At 40.9% G+C, this 24162-nt stretch overlaps 2 protein-coding genes across 6 annotated transcripts in view; both read right to left on the bottom strand.

Moving 5' to 3' along the window:
• Positions 1–2052: 2052 nt before the first annotated feature.
• Positions 2053–17786, bottom strand: MTG2 (mitochondrial ribosome associated GTPase 2). Of its 3 annotated transcripts, none has more exons than XM_089769653.1 (9): positions 17662–17786; positions 16964–17176; positions 14526–14673; positions 13334–13499; positions 12204–12253; positions 9378–9493; positions 6915–7137; positions 3253–3387; positions 2053–2866 (listed from the first exon to the last, which is right to left on the bottom strand). In XM_089769653.1, the coding sequence occupies exons 2-9, from the start codon at positions 17168–17170 to the stop codon at positions 2472–2474; spliced, it is 1440 nt and encodes a 479-aa protein (XP_089625779.1). In that variant the 5' UTR covers positions 17171–17176; positions 17662–17786; the 3' UTR covers positions 2053–2471. The 3 variants fall into 3 exon arrangements, with proteins under 3 accessions (XP_089625779.1, XP_089625777.1, XP_089625778.1); XM_089769651.1 differs by having other exon boundaries at positions 17631–17667; XM_089769652.1 differs by lacking the exons at positions 12204–12253; positions 13334–13499; positions 17662–17786 and having other exon boundaries at positions 16964–17531.
• Positions 17787–17836: 50 nt separating this feature from the next.
• SS18L1 (SS18L1 subunit of BAF chromatin remodeling complex) overlaps positions 17837–24162 on the bottom strand; it is a 39251-nt gene continuing 32925 nt past the window's right edge. For all 3 annotated transcript variants that reach the window (XM_025186159.3, XM_006126168.5, XM_006126167.5), the window contains 2 exons: positions 21724–21851; positions 17837–21449 (listed from right to left, as the gene is read on the bottom strand). In XM_025186159.3, coding sequence (XP_025041944.1) covers positions 21423–21449; positions 21724–21851 — 155 coding nt within the window. In that variant the 3' untranslated portion in view covers positions 17837–21422. The remainder of the gene's footprint in view (positions 21450–21723; positions 21852–24162) is intronic.

The following is a 24162-nucleotide window of genomic DNA, read 5'->3' on the forward strand; positions in this document are numbered from 1 at the left end:
GAGAGCCCTGGTGCGGCTGGAATCAGCTTACTTCTCAGAGACCTGGGCAGCGGCATTCACACTCCACTCATTACATTCATACTCATCATGGGGTTTGTTTTTTCCCTTCCCCCCCCCCCCCCCAGTTTTCTACATTTTCCACATTGAGATGCATCTCTCTTTATGGACCTCGTCCATATTTGGGGCGACAACCAACACTGTTCCCCCCAGGGGCGGCAAACAACATGTTTCCCCCCAGAACCACATCAGTTCCCCAGGACTGCATAAACCTAAGTGCCTCATGTCCGAACGCACTACAACCTTCTTCCCGTACTCGGGGAGGCACCACCAATAACCACAACTAACTCACTCTACTTGGGGGTGGCAAAACAAACTCCCCAGAACCGCTTTGCATCTGACCTTGTTGCAGACTCAAGAAGTTCGGATGGGGTGAGCCCACAAGAAACAGACGACTCCACGGGCAGTCCTCCTCCACACCCTAGTAGAGATTTCAAAAGGTCTCTTACATCTCGTTTGGTGCCCTGGGCGTGAAGGGGGACGGTCTGAAGCCGCTGTCGCTGTCTTCAATCGGACCTTGCCAGCCGAGTCACGGCACCGAATTGTGGAAGAAAACATTGTCCTCACTCTGCATTTGTAAGCAACAAGTAGCCAGAGGCAGTTTTATTCCAAGCTGCAGCAAGGGAAAAACTGATTTGGACAGGGGGGAGCCCCCGCCAGGCAGATCTTCAAATACACGCAATTATGAAGCAGTTTATATACTGTCCATTAGATATAACAACAACAAACAGTCTCCTTCCCATTACAAACACCAATGGCTAACAGTTATTTTAGTTCCACCCAGATGCTCCTTATCTCAAGGTCCCTGCCAGACTCAGCGTTCTATCCTTATCTCCGTATGGAGGCGAGAGACGAAGGCAGCGTCTTATTACACCTCTCGCGTTGTCAGGCCACAGACTTAGCCTGACTCTTGCTCTGCTACTGACAAGACTAAGATGGCTGCACACAAATTCCCTTATTCTCTTTTTCCTGCCTCCACAGTCCTCACCGTATTTTTCTGATATAATAAAAATAAAGAGTATCCATAATTTAAGATTAATTTTTACTTCCAAGCCAATAATCTGATTCTTTTTACATTCCATCATCCTTAGAAATAAATGCTGGACCAAGAATGAGTGGTCTCTCCTGACTTCTGATCTGTGTCTTATTCTCAGCATGCTAATCTCTTTGTGGAAAGAGATTAACAAGTGGTCTCCTAGTGCTGACTTTACAGAGGAACAACAATCTCTTCACAAAAGGTAACCCATATAAATAGTCCATTTGGAGGAACTGCTTCACCACTGAAAGCATCATTCAACCTTGCTGAACACAAAAGGATAGTACCAACATGGAAACTTCTGTTTCTCCTCTTGAGGCTCAGAAAATGATATTAGGGTACACACATTTTGGATCTTCCAACCTTCCAAACAAATATTAATAGTCTCACACACACAAAAACATACCTGGGCAAAGAACATGCAGAAGAGACCAGGGATGTATGCTGCTAGTTGAGTCGATGATTACTTGATAAGCATATGCTTATCAGGTAGTCGAGTGACCTTTCGGGGGGGGGGGGGGGGGGGGGGGGGAAGCAGGAGGCGGTGCTGGGGAGGCGCCAGCTTAAAACCAGTTCCTCCCAGCACCATCTCCATGGGGGGAGGGGAGGGAGAAACGACGACAACACAGGGAAGGCAGAGGTACAGCAGGGCACCGGATGTGAGCCAGGAATCAGCTGTCCCAGCTCATGGCCAGTCCCCTGCTGCACCTCTGCCTTTTAAATGTATTAAGAGCTAGGAGGCTGTTACTACATTTAAACGGCAGAGCCATAACAGGGTTAGCTCGTGGGGCTGGGCGCTAACCCCGCTGTGGCTCTGCAATTTCCTTAACTTCTTGATTAGCCAATTAAATGAAATTTAATAACCCTAGAAGAGATTAGTTCTGAGCGAAGAAATGACTTAATGAAAGGCAAACAAACAGGAACATTGTCCACAAAAGAAAACAGGTGGAAAGAGAACATTTCCTGATTGTGAGAACATAGCCCTCAATCACTTTATTACAACAACCAGGCAGATACAGCTTCCAGTACAATTTATGCAAAGCATGATCACCTTAAAAGACTTGGTATCACTCTTGGGTCAAAAACTTATTTGAGTATAACCTCCTGTAAACCAGACTTTGTCTGTAGGTTTCTTTAAGTGATAGGACAGTTTGTTAATGCACATTGAACTACAAGTATCTCCTATTTTTGTGGCCTTTACATTTTGTTGGAAAAATCTTACGAGGCTTGTAGTGGCAATTAGTTTGGAGCAGTAATCCAGAACAAATCAACAATGTGTTGTGTCCTATTCCCCATGATTCTCCCACACATGCATCCTACGATAAATTGTGTTGTTTTCCTCCTCCATTCAGCGTAGGGCTCACAGGATCTCTAGTTCCTACCATTTGACAGAGTTTTGTTTATGTGATTGTTCAGCATTTACATAACAATCGTACAATTCTTTCAGGTGCAACAATAATTCCTCCAGATTGTCTCCTGTCAATGCAGACAGTGGAATGACTCTCTGCTCCACTTGCTCCTTAAGGAGCAGCAAGTTAGCCTTCGACTGAGGAAGATCAATCTTATTCCCAATGACAACATGAGGTCTCTTCGACAAGCCTTCTTCATACTGGTCCAATTCATATTTTAAGTCTTGGAGCTGAATCCATGGCTCAGACACAGACAAATCCACCACAAATAAGAGAAAGCGGCAGTGTTCTATATGCCTCAGAAAGGTCAATCCAAGGCCCCTGTTTAGATGAGCTCCTCTTATTATACCAGGCACATCAGCAACTATAAATGAGAGAGAAATGAAAGTGAACACGTTTAACCTAGAGAGGTTTTATTTGTCTCTTTGTTGATCTAGATATTTGTATACCTCCCTTTCAATGCAGACTCTAAAAAGGTATTGTATGAGTTTGTCTGTCTCCTGCACAATCAAGTAATTTAACCAGAGACTCTGAATTCAGCTCACAAGTCTGAAGTTAAGAGTACATGCATGAAATACAAGGTTTAAAATTTATATCACATTTACGTCAGGATTGTAGGTCCCTACAATTAGTCAAGCTCCTAAAGAGTCATTTTTACAGTTTTACTGTTTGAAGTAGGGACAGAAAGGGAGACAATACAATTTCTCACAACTAAAAACAGAAATTATATTAAACTCTCGTAACACATACCTGATACTTGCTCATAGTCTTGGTAGTTAACAATGCCTACGTGTGGATTTAAAGTGGTGAAAGGGTAGGGAGCCACTGCAGGCTTTGCATTGGAGATTGCTCGCAAAAGTGATGACTTCCCAGCATTGGGGAATCCTACCTGGAACACAAATATTCAACAAGGCCATAATTCCAGATTAACCAAAATAAAAAGAATAACTGCTTACAAATATATATCAATGGTTCTTTAGTAGCTGCCATAACCCAGAGGGCTATATAGCCTTTTGCACACAAATGCGTCAGTTTTGCATGCTCATGTCCAAAGGGATCTGGGTGCACATTTGTTTTTAATTACAGGCAGTCCCCGACTTACGCGGATCCGACTTACGTCGGATCCGCACTTACGAACGGAGCTTTCTCGCCCCGGAAGTCGGGGCGAGAAAGCCCCGTTCGTAAGCTGCTCCGGTGCCCCTGGTCTGCTGGAGACCGTCTCCAGCAGACCAGGGGCACCGGGCGGGTTCCCGCGCTTCTGAGGCTTTGCTCTGGCAAAGCCTCAGAGGCGCGGGACCCCCCGCGGCTGCGGCTTCAGTCCGGGTGCCTGTGGTCTGCTGGGGGCCGTCCCCAGCAGACCACAGGCACCCAGACTGAAGCCGCAGCCGTGGCGGGGTCCCTCGCCTCTGAGGCTTTGCCAGAGCAAAGCCTCAGAGGCGCGGCACCCCGCTGCCGCTGCGGCTCTGCTCCCCGTGTCCCTGGTCTGCTGGGGGGGGGGGGGGGCGCAGCTAGTGTGCTCCCCCCCCCCCCCCAGCAGACCAGGCTTTTGTTTTGGACTCTGGGGCAGAGCAGCTGGGGTGCTGCCGATTGGTCCTGCAGCGCCCGTGGGCACTACTGGACCAACCCAGCAGCACCCCAGCTGCTCTGCCCCAGGTCCTGATTCAGCCGCTGCTGGTCAGTTTCAGCAGCGGCTGAATCAGGACGTCTGGGGCAGAGCAGATGGGGTGCTGCTGGGTTGGTCCAGTAGCACCCCAGCTGCTCTGCCCCAGGCGTCCCCAGGTCAGCTTCTGCTGAAACTGACCAGCGCTGACTACAGGAAGCCCGAGGCAGAGTTGCTCTGCCCCGGGCTTCCTGGAATCAGCTGCTGATCAGTTTCAGCAGCAGCTGACTTGGGGACGCCTGGGGTTCTTAAGTTGATTCTGTATGTAAGTCAGAACTGGTGGTCAGTTTCAGCAGTGTCTGAATCTGGACGCCAGTTCCGACTTACATACAGATTCAACTGAACAAACCTACAGTCCCTATCTTGTACGTAACCCGGGGACTGCCTGTATTCATTAACATAGATGAACATTCCATACAAGAATGAACTCTTACTCATAACCTTGCTTGTTAAAGACCCATCTCTGATTTGTCAACAACTTGTCAGCTATTTATTCAACTTCCAACAGAAGTGACCTTATATTATGAAATCTACTGGACTCTGACATGGAGGATGGCATATCTATCTGACTAGGGAGGTTAGATATCGATTAATTCAATAATCATGTAACCACACAAAATCTTAGCGATGACATGATTATTGGATAGTCCATAGGGGCGGGGCGAGTAGCCAGTGCGCTCTCAGCCCCACTCCTGAGGAGCTCCCTGCCATCCCGTGCTGGTATCTCTGTATCAGAGGCAGCAGTGTGGGGTGGCAGCAGTCTCTGACCGTGGAGGGCCCCGGAGCTTCCCATGGACAAGGATTGCTCCAGCATTCCATGGAGTAGCCTCTGTCTGTAGGAAGCCTGGGCTTGCCGCAGAAGCTGCTCTGGCATTCCACAGTGAAGCCTCTGTCCACAGCAATCCCGGGCCTGACACAGATAGAGGCTGTTCCCCGGTAGCAGCCTCTGCCCATGAGGGGAGGACGGGGGGAGGGAGGCTCCCTGTGGACAAGGCTGCGCTGGCATCCCACCTCCCCCCATGCAGCTGCCTCTGAGACAGAGGTAGCAGCATGGTGTGAGGAGGAGGCTCTGGGAATCCAGTGCTCGAGAGCATCAGCTCCTGCCCTCCTGCCTGTGGGAAGCAGCAACGTGAGGCAGGCGGCTCTGCAGAGCCAGCATGCACAAGAGATGGCTTAAAAGCTGGCTCCCCATGGATACTGGCTCCCACCTGTCCTCCTCACTGTCCACGCTGCTGCCTATTAAAGGCAGCAGCACAGGAGTGAGGGGGTAGGCAGCTCCCCAGGATCCAGTGCTCATGGATGACGCCTCACGGACACCAGCTCCTGCCTCTCTTCTCCTCTTCCATTGCCTCTGATTCAGAAGCAGCAAGGGAGAGGGCAGGGAGGGAGTGTTTTATAAGCCTGGTCTTGTCAGTTAATTGTTTACTCGACTGTACACCAACATCCCTATACCTGACATTAATCATCTCATTTGGACTGTAAGAAAGCTTACCCGCAGATCATATTATGGTTCTGTTAACAGTTTTCTCTTTATTCTACTATTTCAGTCTCTCTGTGAGACTAGTTCTCCCTCACCACTAACACCTACATCTTGAAACACTTTCCTAGGCAGCCTATGTTTGTTGGGAGGAATAACTGTAGAATGGCGATAGGATACAGACAAGTGTGAGCAGGGTAAACAGCCTGCTGAGGATAATCACTCTCAACAAGTACTATGGTAAGTATGGTAGAGAGCTAGAAACTCATGGATTCCCCTTGGCAATTTTAAGTCCTGATAATGTTCCTGTTAGTCAGTGACCAAACTCACATTGGCTTCAATGGGCGCAAGCTAGGACTCAAAATGCTGGATTTAGCGCTGACAGTTTAAGAACCAGAGTATATTGCTCAACAAAGATACAGTCAAGTTTACTGACCCAGCCATGCTGGTTCCTTTTTTTTTTCCCCTTTACAAAGGTTTTATGGGCCGGACAAAAGTTGTAAGATATGTGCACTTTAAGTACTGTTGTAAAATAAGGATTTGTTCAACAGCTCCACCAGAGAGATGAAAAAAATTGCATGGATTTAAAAACAAAATCAGATTAAACAAATTGACTTAGCATTTAACTTTTAATGGTTTGGTAATGCTATGACAAAGTGTACATATCTGAAACCTAACCAAATTAAATATTTAATTCCCACAATAATGCAAAGTAGAGATACACTGAAAGAGGATTATGGCTTTGTTAAAAAAATAACATTATTTAAGAGTGTTCCTTGATGGTTGGTAGGTGAAAGATCCTGTCTTAGTGCATGTCATCATGTTTTCCAGAAACAGCTTGTCCAATTACTTTAAAAGCAGTATACAAAAGTTCTCATTTTAAATGTCAAAGACTGGGGGGTATGATCTTTGATGATAACTTTGTAGCATTCATGGATTCAAGCCCTGTGTTATGTCAAGATATTTTCTAAAGAGACATTTTTAGGAAACTATTTTATTACTACAATTATTGAAGCCTGTACCTTGTTTCCTGTTAATTTGACATGAAGCCTTTTATCAAAGAGATAAGGCATCAACCTTATATGTAATTAGTAGCAAGAAAACGACAAAGGCAAATCACTCAGGATACTCCTCTACTAAATAATCATTGACATTCATCTCCCAAACAAACTTGCTGAGAGATCAAAATATATCAAAGCAACATTTCTTCTTCAGCTAATCAAGTGACATCTTGGAAGCGTGTATCAAAGGCTAAAAAAACAAAAAAGGCAATACCTACCAGTCCTGCATGAGCCATAATTTTGAGCTCCAAATCGAGGACTCTTTTCTGACCTGGTTCTCCTGCAGTATCTGTCACTGGTGCTCGATTCTCATTGGACAGAAAGAACCGGTTACCCTTCCCTCCAGTTCCTCCATAAGCTGCAACATATTCTTCACCATGCTGTGCAAGATTAGCCACAGTTTTCCCATTCTCCTTAACTAGCGTGCCTACAGGAACCTTGAAAAGAGAAAAAAATTCTAAACAAAAACAAACTATTACAGTTCATATATTTAAGAGTACTGTTCAACTGTTCCCTGTGGCTAGAAATGTCTTCAGAATCTAGCTAATACCACAACCCTCCATCTCTCAGCTGGCAAAATGTTAAAGGAGTTGTTAGGATCCAGATCAAGCAGAAGTCAAAGAAGCACACTCTCTCTAGACCCAGAAAGCATGGTTGGACACTTATAACTTTAGTTGTTTTGGGGGTTTTTGTGTGTTTCCTGTCCCAAATATCACAGAACAATTGGAGAGGGGTGACAGTGGTGGTGAATCCATTCAGGATACCAATCAGGGCATAAGCAGTTTAGGGATCACACGGGGTAGCTAAAAAGAAAGGTAAGAATGATTTACATTTTAAAACAAATTTAAAAAATAAGAAAGCAGCAATAGATAGGCAGGGAATATGTCTTAGTTTTTAATTTTAAAAACACTGAACCAAGACGATGCATTGCTATTGACACCTTGCTGAGGTATGTGTATGGTTTGTCTGGATATTGTCTTCTTTGCTACCTGAAAAATGCTATCCTGATTTTGGGTATTATCATAAAAAATTATCATCAAATCTATCTACCAACCAAACATAAATATACACACATATATATACACACATATTTTAGAGTGCGTCTATCTGTGTGTCTGTCTGCAAGTCCATTTGCTCAAGAACTCCTCCTAAACGATAAGAGGAGCCCCAAATCGAGCATGTAGCTTCCTCTTCTCCTAACTTAAAGCAAGGTCAGGGTCTGGTTGTACCAGGACAACTGAGAAGCCTGAGAAAAGGACTGTTTTTCCTAACATGCAAAATGAGGGGCAGCTGTTCGGAAGGACGTGATATGAGAGCGGCCACTGAGTGCAGCGAGCCCACAGGGGAGAACTACCTTGCAAAGTGTACACTGGGGGAAATTGTACCACAAAGGGAATGGCCAGTCAGGCTTGGGGCTCTGCCATTTTGCCTGCCAGCATATCAAATAAGTAGCCCCCTCTCCACCCCAAACCATTTTCTACCCCAGTCTGCCAGAGCAGCCCCTACCTGCAGGATGCCTGGGCTGCTCTGGACATCATGGCAGCCCATCTGCTGCAGGTGGGAAGCTGCTACAGACACCACTGGTTAACCAAAACAGTAAGCATCACTCATGATCCTTACCGGTTAATCTTTCACATCCCTAGAAATCTGTTCTCACATGGGAATACAAACAACAACATTGCTAGAAAATGTAGTCATGAGTTTGGAAAGCATATTAAGGGTTGGCATCAAAATGGACACGTCACAGGTAGCAGAACCAGCCTGGGAAAAATACTGCTCTAATTTAACAAGTTGTGTGTTTCACTGCTTTGACTAGTCCCACTAGGACTACTCACATGAATAAAGTGACTTACACTAGGGATGTTAAAACAATTAACTGTTTTAACTCAGGGCTTGCCACCTAGGGATGTTAAATATCGAGTAACTGACTAATCAAATAGTTGATGCATTTTGCACCAACTATTTGATTAGTCTATAGGGCACCTCTGCCTTTGAAGTGTGGCAACAGCCCAACACCCTGGGCTGTTGCTACACTTCTAAGGCAAAAGTGCTGCATGGAGCCCTGGCCTCAGGCTCCTCACGGCATTTCAAAGCGGCAGTGCTGCATGGAGCACGGGGTCAGCAGGGGAGTCCCAGCTGATCTTGGGCTCCATACAGTGCTGCCACTTTGAAACACCACGTGCAGCCTGAGAACACCCCAGCTGGCCCTGGGCTGCATGTGGTGTTTCAAAGCAGCAGCGCCGCGTGGAGCCCGGGGTCTGGCCCCAAGCTCCATGAAATGCTGCTGCTTTGAAGTACCCTTCTTCCCCCCACCCCCTTGCTGCCTCTTTCTGACAGAGGCAGCAAGGGGTGGGGGGAGCAACTAGTCGACTGGCCTGCTGACTATCCGATAAGCATTTGCTTATCAGATAGTTGACTCATCGTTCACATTCCTATTGCCACCCATCCCACTCCTGGTTCCGCCATGGCCATGGGTCCTGTTGCGACCATGAGGTCCTGCTGACTGGCCTATTGACCCTCCATGGCTGGGGTTGCTCCAGCCCAGCGTGGCTAGTAAGCATGAGGCTTGCCAACATGCTTACCGGTTAATATCCCAACTCACACAGCTAAACTTTTGCAGGACTAAGGCCTGAACTCTCACATAAAACTTTTGACATAGTCAACTTCAGCAGCTTACTTTGACATACGTGTATCCACCGTTGGCTCCATAACAGTTTTTGCTTCCCCCCTTTTCTCCATCAAAACCCCGATACAATGGGAGAACTAAATTCAGTGATTTGATTTGCTGGTCAACTATAAAGTAAAACATACACCTTAAAAAGCATTCTTATGTTAAAAGAAATACAGTAGAATAATTTTGACTGCTTTATCCTTTTCAGTGTGGCATAGATAGCAGCATTCCATAAGCTAGTGTGAGAGACCAAGGGAGATATAATATAAATTCTATTAAAGTAAAACTTCACCATTATTTTAAATTTATAAATTATAGAAACAATGGCAGTTGTCCATCTAAAGCTCTGTACACCCATTACAAAACAAATTTCTTAATCAATAAAGAACATTTCAGTTATCAATCCATTGCTAGTCACTGAGTTAGCATTGAGGACAAAGAAAACCAGTTTAAAAACTCATTTTAAATTTCTCCCTTCTGCAAGTTACTGTATTTTTTAAAATGTTTCACATTAAAAGAATGTGAGCTTTTTTTAAAATCATGACACAAGCTATGATCTTATCAGGCTGTTTCTTATTTTGTCTGTCTAGTACCCAGCATAATGGAGTACTATACAAACAGCACAATGAGTCTCCATATGCTAATATAATACAATTAATAATCATCTCACAAGCTATGCTAAATCAGATTTGATCTGTAGATGACAAGGAACTTCCAAGAAATATCCAAGTCATCCCCTAAAGTAGTGTTAGCACTATATAGATGCTAACTATTATTATCCAGTTGAGGGGACTCACTTCTTTATCAGCAGTGACAAGTCAGTAACTCTGTATACTACTGTGGAACGTGTAGAGCTCTGCATGGATACAAAATTAGTATTTGCACTCATATCCGCAAAAATGAGCCACAGATATCTGCATCCATATCCACGGATGTGGATACCTGTGGGTATAAAGAAGATATTGGCAAATTTGCAAGGCTCTAAGAATGTTGTTGGAATTGTAGCCTTTTGGAGGGTATTAAAATCAGATACTGATCACTTGTGGTCATTAGAAAGTACAAATTGAATGTTGGATAAATTCCAATTTGCAAAATTACAGCCTCTCTCTCTCTCTCTCTCTCATTAGTTTTCCTACAGCCCAGCCTCAATAGGATTTGGCATGCCTCACTGCCTGTTTTACGTTGTTGTGTAGTATTGATGAACTTTTAAGTTGTATTTCACAACAAAAATGGAGGCAAAACAAAAACAGATTCTTTGGAATGCAAGATGCCATATAACTGTAATGATAAAAAGTAGTATTATAACATGACTAAACACTTTAAATTAAATACAAAATTTTGACATTCCCTTCTCGTACTCGTAAAGAATCATTTTTGAAAAAAAGTTGATATTTAAACTTCAAGTACTTGTTAGCAATATTAACACAAAGCTGTTTTATTCTACAGCCTTCCGGTGCCAACATTGATGCATAGGGTGGAAACGATTTTCTTCCATTCCCCTCTGTCATTTATTGCTGCTTCCATCTGCTTTATGGTACTGACATCAGCAGTTATGTTCTCTCTGCTAAAATGTCTTTTTAAGTTTTCTCTTGGGCACCTTCATTTCCTCCAATCAGTTGGCATCTACATGACAGCTTCATTGGGAAGTCTGTGTTGGCATTCAGAGTATATGCCCCAAATATATCCAAATGCTTCTTCTGGGTTCAGGTGGAAATGAGCAGCTGATTGGTGATTTCTCAGATCTCTTAGCTGGGGATGGAGTCTTTCCAACCAATGCTCAGAATCTTTCTGAAACTCTTATTTTAAAGGTGTCTATTTTTCTATTTAATATTTGATAGAAAATGTAAGATCTTCCACACTTGTAGCCATACGTTAGCATTGAGATTACATTTTGTTCTGGTGCTCTAAATCTTTGATCTCCATATCTAGCTGAGTTTATGATGCTACTTGATAGGTGAACTATTCTATTCTAAACCATTATTTCTTAATGGTTTTTGCCTTCAAATGGGATGTTACTGTTTGACTTCTGAGTTTCAAGGAAGTTTTAACATGATTCATTTTGAACCCTGGTTGCTTTCAATTTTTGCCAAATGTCATGCTTCTCACTCACTAGCAAAATATCATCAGCAAAGTTTAAGTCTTTTTGACATTTGCCATCTATCCATGCTATAACAGTATTTCTGTTGCTAACACATTCCTTCATTATCCAGTCTATAGATATGCCAATCAAGCGAGGTTATAAAATGAAGCCCTGGTTTTGTGCCAACATCCATGATGAACAACTCTTATCTGGCTGTTCAACCTTATAGAACATTTTACATAGCTATATTTTGCCTTGATGATGTTGACAACTTTAGCTGAGATTCCACAGGACTGTGAAATATTTTACAAGGCATGTTCTCCATGCTATCAAATGCCTTTTGAAAAAAATAAAAACTGATAAGAGCAGAGCTTGCCATTCTATTCATTCTTCTAAGATGACTTTAGCGTGACTATTATATCTATACAGGATCTCTTGGGCCTTTATCCAACCAGATCTTCTTCATCCTGTCTAGTATCACAAATGCCTTCCCCTACAATAGAGAGTAGTATAACTCCTTTCTAGTTGTTAAAGTCAGTAAAATAACCCTTTTGGAGGCACTGTGAAAATAATTCCACATTTCTCCTAGTCACAAGAGATCTCTTTTCCGCAAACGTCATTAAACTACTCTGAACGTAATAAACTGCAGTTAAAAAGTGGGTCCTATCAACTCAAAATAAAGTTAACTAAAGCCAACACAAATTTAATACAGAATTGCTGAACCAAAAACAAAGTTAGAAATCTCTTCTCACCTTTGAAAGATGCAAGAAACTCCAAATAACATGGTAATGGACACACGGAACTAAAAAACCAGGTATATCAGATGAGAAGATTTGGCACTTTTGAAAATAACTTATAATTTCAGAGAAAAACAAAAGTCCTAGCATTCCCAAAACACCGAACATTAACCACTGTAAAAACCCTCCACTCTGATTTTCTATAACCAAAAGGGAGAATAAAGTTGGGGTTTTAATCTAATTAGTTTTAAGAACATTTAAGTTAAAAATATAATTTTAAAATGAAATTTAATGTTTGACAACTAATATTGAGACCTAATCTTATATTCAATTCAATTTAAATTATTTTAATAAAGCAATGTTTTGGCTGCCAAAGTTTTAAAGAAAGGTCAAATCATTGAACTTGTGAGTGTCACTGGCTAAGTACTTAAAACCAGAGTTTGTTGAAGTGCTAAATCACGTTTCAGCCAAGCAGCAGCCTCTTCCACAGGTGTAAAGAGAATATGCTTCTCATTATTTATTCAGCTTGTTAATTCAATGACTAATTCATTCAAAGTTAAGATACTGATTGGAAGTTAAGTAGAAAAGCTTGTTGCTCTCTTCCAATAAATTAATAAAAATGAGGTGTAAAAGGATGAGATCTACTACTACTAAAATCTTGAAGGACATTTTAACCAAAACCAACTAGTTCAATTCACTAACTCCAGATGCTTTTTTAAAAATATATCAGAAATTTTAAAAATGTAAACCTGTTTTGAGTAACTTACTTTTTTCTGGACGTATGCAGCATCTTTCAGGTAGTTTTATTTAACTCCGTGGTGTCCATGTGCTAGCCACTAACCACATGTGGCTATTTGGCCAGTTGAGTCTGGCTAGTTCTTCAGAACTGGTTAGACACCACGGATTTAACCAATCAAAACCAAATTTTTAAATACCATTTTTGTGCATTTTTAAATGAATTCTAATTTTCATCCAAATGCAACTTGACACAAATCATAAATTAAAAAAGAGCTAGTAAGATGTTATTCTCCATTTTCTATCATAAAATGTGTAAAAAATCTTAATAAATGTATGTGAAGCTATATAATTGCTTATGTAAATGTGTATAGACAATGTATATCCTGCTGGCTAGCAAAAAGAAGTACCTTAGATAGAGGTTATCTTCACTAGATGGTGGATTGACACTGTACTGACTGATCCACTGGAGGCAGATACAATAAATCAACTCCCGAGCATTATTCCGTGGAATCTGGTACTCCAGGACAAGAAGAGTGGCCAGAATCGACGGGAGAGCAGACCCTGACAACCTTACTGCATGGAAGACACTGTGGTAAGTACATCAACTTCGGTTACGCTACTTGTCTAGCTGAAGTTGCATAGATTAGATCAATGGGATGCAGGGGGAGAAATGTAATTTAAACTAGGCTTATGTGTCAAGACTATATTTAGTTATAAATCAATATGTTTAATGTTACTAGCCAATGAGAATCATCCTTTTTTTAGGAAAATAATTACAAAGTACAAATGAAAAACATGTTTAAAAGTCACTGATTTAAATCAATCTGGGGAAATACTCTGCTTTGGAATTCATAGATATTAAGCCAATTATTAGGTTTCAAGTCTGTTTTAAGACCATACGTACACTATATCAATTTTCAAATGTGTATTTTATTCTTTTTAGGTTCTTACATCTCTCTCATTCACATTGTAATGCCTGAGTGTCTTCCAGAAGTGCATTAAGAGACATGACTAGAATGTCGTATGTGTTCTGTTCCTCCTCCTCGCCCCTCCCAAGAGGTTATGTTAGATTCTTTTTAGTATTCACCTAACTTACATTTTTTAGTGTTTTATGTCTGCCATGCCATGTATTTTTATTACTAAATCAAGGTCAAAAAAGTGCACCTTGAATGTGTGTATATAGTTCTCTAAAGTATAAATCTTGGTTTTATGCCCTGTTTCAAGAGCAATCTGTGTCAATGTAGGGAGATGAAAGACTGCGTTAGCAATTTCCAAGGCATATTATGAGATTTTAAAAAGGTATTCGATTTTCAAGTCAGTTTGACATGAAATACTTTCTAGCTAGACCATGTAAGAATATCAGTGTCATTCACATCCCGTTTGCAGTGACTGTCCTTTGCAGTATTACAAAGAACAAAAGGAGTAAAGAAAAAAAACCAAAATGGTTTCCTGTCATATATATTTATCAGTTCTATCACTCAAACTCAATTTGCAGAAAGATATATAAAAAATATATACCTTTAAGCAAAGGGACAATATTTAACAAGACATCCCTGCATTTGTAGCATATGATACAAAAAAAGGATATGCAACTTTTACCTTTCAAAATAACATGGCCCCCATCTCCTCCATTTCCGCCATCAGGACCCCCAAACTCTTTTCTAGGTTCACTATAAAAAGAGTTAATACCCTGTCCTCCGTGACCTCCAGTCACACTCACTCTTCGATGATCTATGAAATATCGAGTCTGTAAAAGATTTTGCTACAGTTTAGTGAAACATTATCAAGCCTCTGTTTAACAAGCTGAAAGTTCCTGCAAAACCTAGCTACAGAAAGTTGTGTTATCTTTAAACATCAGGAATTCCAATTTCTGTTTGAAAACCAGAATATATAGCATAGCTACACTTTAGACATGAATCAAAGAAAGACCTCTAGCTAGCAATCATCTTGAAGAATGTAAACAGAATCACACCTTAAAAGACCCTTTGAATATAACATACACTTCTGAGTTTCCACAAGCAAAAAATTCAACAAAGCAGATGCTGATAGATCATCCTCCCTAATTATGTATATTAGGCCACATCTCCTCTTGCCACACTGGAGACTGATCTTCTGGTGTTCAATTTAGCAGGTCTAGTAAGAACCCACTAAATTGAATGCTGAAGGCAACCCTGGTTGGCGCTGGTAATTCTCAATTTGTGAGGAGTAAGGAAAAACAATGGGAGTGTTTGCTTCCATTGATTTGACAAGATCTGAAGCTTACAGAGAACCTTCTGCAGAAAAGTTATGAAACTCAATGACCTAGGTAGTTGACTGTACATAGGGAAAAAAATGTAAAGGCCAGTCTAAGCATATTTAAAAGTCACTATTCTCTCAATTTAGTCAGCATGGAGTTACCAACATCTGATCTGAGATCCAGGAATTTGTAAGAACTTTTCCAACTGAGTGGGGAAATCTGAAAGCATTTTGTGCATGGAGCCCAAAAATATACAATATTTACAATAAAAGGGAAAGTTTAAAAAAAGATTTGACGAGGCAAAATTATTTTGGTGCTTATTTCATTTAAATTAAGATGGTTAAAAGTAATATTTTTCTTCTGCACAGTAAAGTTTTAAAGCCCTATTAACTCAACATTCAGTTGTAAAGTTTTGAAAGAACCAAACCATTTTATTCAGAACAATTTCCCCTATCAAGGTGTTTGCAATGCTGAGGTTCTATTGAAGCAAGAAAAAGTGATAATTCCTAAAAAGTCTCCTTTTCCCAAAGTAGTTAGCACCACCAAATGATTAAATTGCAAATGACTGTTTTCAGTTAACTAGATATATTAATTCATTTTTATAATAAACAATAATTTCCCTTCAGATGAAATACAGACCCAAAAGATAACATCTAAACAAAAATGAAGGCCCTAAAATTAACCAGCCACCATAACTGTTCAATTTGGGACCTGCACAAGTTTTTTTAAAAACAAAACAAAAACACATACACACACACACAAGCAAAGCACTAATATAACTTTAAAATGGCGACTCTAAAAAAAAATGTATTGTTCAATGATCGATAAAACCTCTACAGCAGTGGCTCTATCCTTTCCTGCCTACTGTACCCCTTTAATGCGTACAATTTTGTTTAGTATACCCCAAGTTTCAACTCACTTAAAAACTACTTGATTATATTATAGGCATAAAAATACAAAAAAGTGTCATCACACTATTATTGAAAAATTGCTTACACTCTCATTTTACCCTATAAATTAGAAATCAATAAGAATCTAAACATTATATAGGTTGAACCTCTCTAGCTAGTCCAGCCCTCTATGGTCTGGCAACATCTGTTGTCCAGCATGATTCTAATTAGCCAGATGTCCACTTATCACGGATGTGGCCAAATTTCCCATAGTCCCATAAAGTTTGTTTATAGACACCAGCCCTGGCTCTCGGTATTCTGTGCTGTTATTTAGCTCTAATTTATCCCTAAATGTCTTCTAATAGCCAAATAACCAGTGGAGCTGTTGATAGTGCTACTAGACAATACTGACTTCCCGTGGTTTGGCAAATTCTCTGGTTCAGCACTGGTTAGGTCCCAAGGGTGCCGAAGTAGAGATTCAATCTGTACTTACATTTCAGTGTACAGCACATAGAGCAATATAAACAAGTCATCATCCATATGAAATGTAATGTTTACTGTCTTTGTTAGTGCTTTTGTTGAGAACCATTGCTCTACAGTAAAGCAACTCCTTTACTTATACTACCACTGAAGTTGTCATGAATAAAGTTCAAAGTGAAATGACAGTTTTGTTATATGAAACAACTTTTTATTTACTTACAACTAATTTTTCCAGTATTCAAAAAGTTAATTATATTTCATAACAATATTTCCTTAGAATGTCAAAGGCTTGCATTTCATTTCATTATGGGAAAAGGGAAGCAGAGAATATACACAAAAGACATATCTGGGAGTGGTCTGTTCATTTAGCATAAAGCAAGTTCTTTGAACATATGGTAATTTAGCTATCTAAATTTTAGTTTAGACTTTACCAGTTTCTTTTCTGATATTACTCTTTTTTGTCTCAGCCGTTGATTTTTCGCACAGTTTGCACAGCTTGTGGAAAGAATCCTCTGCCAGCTCTTAATTTGCTGCTGCATTAAGCAAATCTGTATATGTGGTGAAAATGCAGTTCTCCACAGCCATAAGCCGCCCAATAAAGACCATGTTCTTGGTAACAAGACTTTAGAGTGCAGCATATCCACCTACAAAGAGAAAATTATAGACACCAGAACACCACTAACTAAACTTCCACTTTGTGCCTCTAGAAACAACTGTTTCATAGGCAAGTCGAGAGAGCAAAAAATAAATGTACGTAATGAAACACACAATATTTTAGAAACCCAAAATCCAGGGATTGACAAATATCTCGCAAACATTTTATCTAATTGTTGTACTATCCTTCTGGGAGTCAGGACACCCAGCACAGATCTACCCCCCCTCAATTAATTTCCCCACATGAATACCCATGCACACGCTTTCGCTGCTGCAGGGCTGCTCAGTATCTACCCAACAGCAGAAAGCCAGTCCCAGCACCCCCACCTTCGCCCCAGAACCAGGCCCTAACGGCCCCACCAGTACCCCTGAGCCCCCACCAGTACCCCTGAGCCCACCCCTCCGCCTGCCCCCGCCCCCAGAACTCCCCTCCCCCACCTCTACCTTAAGTTCTTCTCTTTCCCCCAGTACTCACCAATCGTGAGAAGCCCCTCCCGGCTCCGCCCACTCGCGTCACGTGGTCCGAGACGCGGCGCTCACGACCTCTCACGCAAGTTACGTCCTCGCCGTTCAGATTGGCGCACGCGCAGCTCGCTCCCCCCTCTGTCTGAGGGGAGGAATGGAAAGCGCGGGAAAACGAACTTGGCTCACGGCTCCGTCAGGTGCCGCTGTCCCCTCCTTTCTTCGCTCCCATCCGGCTGGACGTCTACCCCCCCCCTCCGTCGGCGGCGCTGTAAGCACGCGGGAGCGTGGCGTCACCCCATCTCTGGCTTGCCGGGACGGGGGCCCTGCCGCCCCTGTGGAGAGCAGCGCGCTGGCGTGTTCGCTGCCGGGAGATGCCCCCTTCGCGTGTGTAAAAGCGGCGGCCCAAAGCCCCGCTGCTTTAGAAATGACCTGCGCTGTGGCTCCTGCGCCCCCTTCGTTACCTCCCGGCTCTCGAAATAGAGCCTGGCCGGGGACAGGCCTTAGGGAAACGGTGCCTCAGGCAAACTTGTCTTTTGGGGCCTCTGACCCCTGCGGGCGTAGCACCACCCATTGCTCCCGGCACCCACTGGCTCCCCACTACATGCACCCCTGCCCTGTGCCCCTTTTACCACTAACCCTGCATTGTGCCCCCTTCATCCCCACCGCTGCACTTTCCTCCCACCTGTGCCCCCTGCCCAGCACTTCCAGCATGCTACACTACCCTCTGCTCAGCGACACCCAGACCCCTGCTATGAGCCCACTTTGCCCGCCCTGAGCCTGGCCAAGACTTCACTCCTCCTGGGGCAGGTGACATAGCAGCTGGGAAGGCTCAGGGGTAGCTATGTTCGTCTGTAGCTGCAAAAAGCAAGGAGGCGTCCTGTGGCACCTTAAGAGACGGACTGGTAAATGGATGGTTTAGTCTCTAAGGTGCTACAGGACTTATGTCAGCTAGGAGTTAGGCTGGTACCCTTGAAATAGTTGGGGCCACAGCAGAGCAAGCTAGCCGCCTGAGTCCAATCTTGCCTTCCCCCATACATATTTGGACACTAGCTTGAGCTGCTGCCTGGCCTTGTTGCTTTGCTGGTAGTGTGCTAGCTGGAGAAGAGCTAGCAGATCTACCCAGCTTGGGAACGTTTTAGGTGCTCTGCTCAGTGAATCATTTAAGTCACTAAATATATGTGCAGTGAATAAAGTTAAGCATGTGCATAATCTTTTCATTATCAGAATTTTCAGGGCCTGAGCCTGCTCCCATTAATATCAGTAGGGGTTTTGTCTTTGACATCTGTGGAAACAGGATATATCTGCAACATTAAGTTACAGTTTACTCTCCAGAGACAGTATTGGTCCAGCATAAAAGTATAATGCTTCAGGTTTGCAGACTAAATTAGAGTTAGAACATCTGAAAACCATGGTAAGTGTTTTTACATGCAATGATTTTTACCTGAAGTATGACAGACTATCAGGGAAAGGAGTATGATGAGGCATTCTTTCCAAAGTCTGCAATAAAAACGGAAATCTCCCATTGTTATTATACTGGTCCTTTTTAAAAAGTCTTTGCGTCATAGGAAAAGTACCATCAATAGGCTTCACAATTAGTTCATTTTAACCTAAGCCAGTTTAAAACGTGTATTACAAAACAGAAAATGGTACAATTAATGAAAAAAGTCAAAATGCTGGCATCACTTTCTGCTTCCACATTAATACATAAAAATGGACAACACATTAAATAAACATTTCATTATTAACAATTAGAAATATTAACACCAAAATCATGTATAAATTAGGAAATAAATGTACAAACTATTTCCAAAGTGCTCTTTCAAATACAGTATATACACAACATTCAAGAAATTCTTAATGTAAGACATTTCAGATAGATGTAATGTTGCTGTTTAATTTTTTAATGTTGTTCATATCTCAAAAGTATTGTTTTAGCACTTTCAAAAACCACATAAAAGGCATATTTCCAATCTGGCAAGGAACAATATTGCATTCTTCTGTCTACCTGTAACATTAACATAGATTTAAAAAAAAAAAAACATTTCAAACTTCTTTTCTGTGCCTTATTTGATATTTAAGAGTACTCAGGTGTATGAAAACACCAGCATGAAGAAAAAGCGAAATGAAGAATGAATAAAAAAATGCTAGCTCCATTTCACTGGTCAACAATTAGAAGTGTTAATGCTGTAAAGGGAAGAGCTTGAACAACATTTAATAATATACTGTTTAGCTAGCAAGTATTAAGATTTTCTTCAGGAAAAATAAATCCAAACCTGAAGTGTGACATCTACATTCTCTGAGTGGTGTTAGTTTTCAGAATATAAAAATTTCACAACTCAAAATATCCATTAAAACACCTCATTTTAGACAAAGAAAAGGGAAAAAATATAGAGAGTATATTTAACTCTATATTTTGAAAGATCCAGTTAACTTTAAGGTAATAATTTTTAAATAATGTATATTAAATATATTTAAGTGATTTTAACCCATTAGTCACAGAAATTTTGATTTCTTATAAATTTAAAACTGAACATATACTTGCATTGTTCATATTGGCTTTTAAGTACCACTTTCACAGTATTTCTCATTCTCTATAAGTTTTGTTTTAATAGTCAAATCCCATTAACAGTCACCTTTCTATATGCATAATGAAGCTGATTTACTGATTTTTCCTTTGAATCAAAGATGGGATTTTTACACTAATTCTGTGTTATTTCTATCAAAATGCTAGAGAAAAGTAAAAGTGATGAATAACCGCAGATAAAGTCAATTTTATAACCTGATGTTATGGCTATAATGCTTTCTGGAAAATCTGAACTAGTAGAGAACACCAAAAATTAAAAATTGCCTCAACTGGGGAAATTTGGCATGAATATTTATATGTTGTGATAAAATTTGGAGTAGCATATTTTAGACTGGAATGTGGTCACGTTTGTCAGCTAAACATGATACAAAGCACTATTGATTTTAGTAGACTTACAGATTCATTCCCAGAGTTCTCTTTTATTTTTTAAACCCATGATTTCTAGCATACTTTCATGGATCTATAAAAGGTGCTTCTGGATATTCATATTTCCTTGAATATAGGTTTTGATCACTTGTACCTTTTACTACAAAAATGTGAAGCTGTGCAGATATTAAATCAGAAGACATGGGTAATCAGCTATATAAATTTGCTGAGCATAATGTCTTCAGCAAATGAACTATCACTTCAGTTGCTTTTATTTTTGTCTTATAGTGTGGAAATTGGATCAATGTAAACAATGCACCTGTCTCCATACCTTAATGTAGTACAATTGAGAGCCCCAGATTTCAGAGGCTGGCATATGCAACAGATAAATTGTAATAGATCTAGTTAAACATAGTTTCATAACCTACATTAGACTAACTGTATGGGAAGATGTGACTGAGTGGTCTTTGTATTTAGCTGGATTGCAGAATATCCAAGCTGTTTCCTAGATCTGGGCACATAAAAACTCTGATCAAATGACCCCTAAGCTATTTAGAAACATCAAGAATGGAAAACAAAATCTCTGCATTTTATCAAGATACATACTATACACAGCACCAAATATATCAAACCATTAAAGCATTGTCTTGTTACCAGTAGTGCACTGCTTCATATCCAGCATGAAATGAACACTGTTCACATACAGACGCTGCTTTGTGCTAAGGGGTAACCAACATATTACAATTAATCAAAACTGCCAGTATATCCAGTTAAAAAGATGGATATACTTTGAAATGAATCAGATACAGAAGCTTCTCCTTTTATTGCTGATAGTTTCCATATTGACCCTGTTAAAAATTACAAAATACAACATGTTAGAAGACAATATCATTTCTGTGTCATGCACACGGGGACTGGATGAAATTATTATCTTTTGGTTTACAACATTGGATCGACCCAATAATGCATTGGCCATTACATTCACACTGGGTTTCCTTGTATAACAGTGGATCTGGGTCTTCCACCTCAGATTTTCCTGAGTGCCAGAAAGGCTGAGTTCCTCCAAGTCAGGACTTCCTGAAAAAAGGAAGACTCTTTGTAGCAGAAATTAAGATAATTTACCTGCTCATAGCCATAAGGCCTCTGTTGTTGGGCAGATGGTCCTGTCTGAGACGCTCTGTAACTTCCATACTGCTGCCCCTGTCCCTGTTGATAGCTGGAATACTGTGAAGAGGCTCCTTGTGCAGGACCTGCAAAAGAAAGATAGAACAATAAGAGGCTAGTATGGCTCTGTCGAAGGTCTTCAAGGACCTGAAAATCAAAAAGGAATCTTACTACAAGTGGAAATATAGATGAATTACAGAAGAGTACAAAAGAGACCAAATCAGAAAGGCTGAGGCACAAAATGTGTCACACCTGAAAAGAGACATAAAAGGTAATAAGAACCGGTTATTTAAATATATTAGGAGCAAGAGAAAGGAAACAAAGTTCAGGTCCTCTGTTTACCAGGGAAGGAGAGCTAACAGCTAATGCTAAGATTTAATCATTGTCATTTTTGGTAAAAGTCAAGGACAGGTCACAGGCAATATAAAAAAATTCATGGCCTCATGACCTGTCCATGACTTGTACTATATACTCTTGACTATATCTTTGGTGTTTGGAGGGGGTCTGCTGGTACAGTTGCTGCTGTATAGGGTCATGGATCTGGGGTACCTGCTGGTGCTGGGAGAGCAGTGGCCCAGGACCACAGCAGCCACATCTAACGGGTACCCCACTGGCCCAAGACGACTGCCATTGCTAGTTGGTGGCAGCTGGGGACCACTGCACTGCTGCTGGAAGGGGTCAGTCCTGCTGGCTCAGAACTGCTGCCACTACTGTAAGCAGCAGGGAGGGACACCCAAGCACAGCCATTGTTGCAAAGGGGAGGGGGTCATTTGCACCAGCTGGCTGCAGAAGTCACAGATTCTGTGATTATGACTCACAGCTTTACTAATAACTGATGCCATCAAAAAGGCTCAAATGTTTAATACCTGTTTTGCTTGCTCCACTTAAAAGATTGATTAAATGGTGATCAGATACTTAACACAATTATTATTAACAACAAAAAGGAAGGAATGTAAGCCAAAATAGAGAAAAAAACACGTTAACAAATATTTAGATAAGCTAAATACATTCAAGTAAGCAGGACCTAAAAAAATTAATCTCAGCGTATTTAAGGAACCAAGTAGCTGAGGAAATCTCAGACCTGTCAACAATTATCTTTAAGATCATATGAAGGATGGATGATGACCCAGAGGACTGGTGAAGAGCACACATTCTACTTTAAAAAAAATGGGAGCAAAGACAACCCAGATGATTATAGATCAGTCAACCTAACTTTGATACCTGGAAAGATACTGGAACAAATTATTAAAGAGTTTTTAAGCAACTAGAGAATAAGGAATAGCCAGCATGGATTTATCAAGAACAGATCATGCCACGCCAACCTAATTTCCTTTTTTGACAATGTTAATGGATGGTAGGAGAAAAGATAGATGCAATATCCTGATTTTAAAGAAGGCTATTTTTACCCAGTCCCACAAGACATTCTCAAACTAGGGAAATGTGTACTCCCTTTAGAATAATTTCATTTAGACAACAACTGTTGAAAGACTACAGAGAAAATATTTATCAATAGTTTGCTATCAAACTGAGAGGATGTATCTAGTGGAACCTCAATGCATCTGTTGTGGGTCTATTTCTGTTTAATATCTTCATTTATGACTTGCATAATTGAGTGAAGAGTATGCTGATGAAATCTGTAGGTGACATGAACATGGGAGGTATAGCAAGCACTTTGGAGGACAGGATTAGAATTCAAAAGGATTTTGACAAACTAGAGAATTGATCTGTAATACCCAAGATTATATTCAATAAAGGTAAATCAAAGTACTACACCAAGGAAGGAAAAAACAATTAAACAACTACACACTGTGTAGACACGTCAAATTTCGAAATACACAATTTGTGCTATGCAAATTGCATATCTTATTTCAACTGAATTTCAAAATAGTGTATCTTATTTCGAGTTTAGGGTGCTGTGTAGACACACCCTTAAACTGTGTTCCCCATATGTAAATTAGTGATATTTTCTCTGAGAGGAGTAGTAGGAAGATTAAATACTGATTTAAATGCTGAATATTATTGTTTTCGATGAAGCAAAAGTCAGCATAGTTCTACCTTTTTTAAAAATGTATACCTGTATCAGTTTGGAAATAAAATTAGTTAGCTGTAACTTGCTTATTCGCGCATTGTTAGGCTCTGCAACAGAAAAGCCCCAACATACTGTAATCTTTATTTTAATTTAGTGATCAGAAATCTAGGTATTACATAAGAACAGCCATACTGGGTCAGACCAAAGGTCCATCTAGCCCAGTATCCTGTCTGCCGACAATGGCCAATACCAGAAGCCCCAGAGAGAGGGATAACAACAGGTAATTCTCACATGATCCTTCCCCTGTCACCTACTTCCAGAGAAACAGAGGCTAGGGACACCATTCCTACTGATCCCGGCTAATAGCC

Source organism: Pelodiscus sinensis, chromosome 17 (genome assembly GCF_052426305.1).
Source record: "Pelodiscus sinensis isolate ZL-2025 chromosome 17, ASM5242630v1, whole genome shotgun sequence".
Classification (NCBI taxonomy): Eukaryota; Metazoa; Chordata; order Testudines; family Trionychidae; genus Pelodiscus; species Pelodiscus sinensis.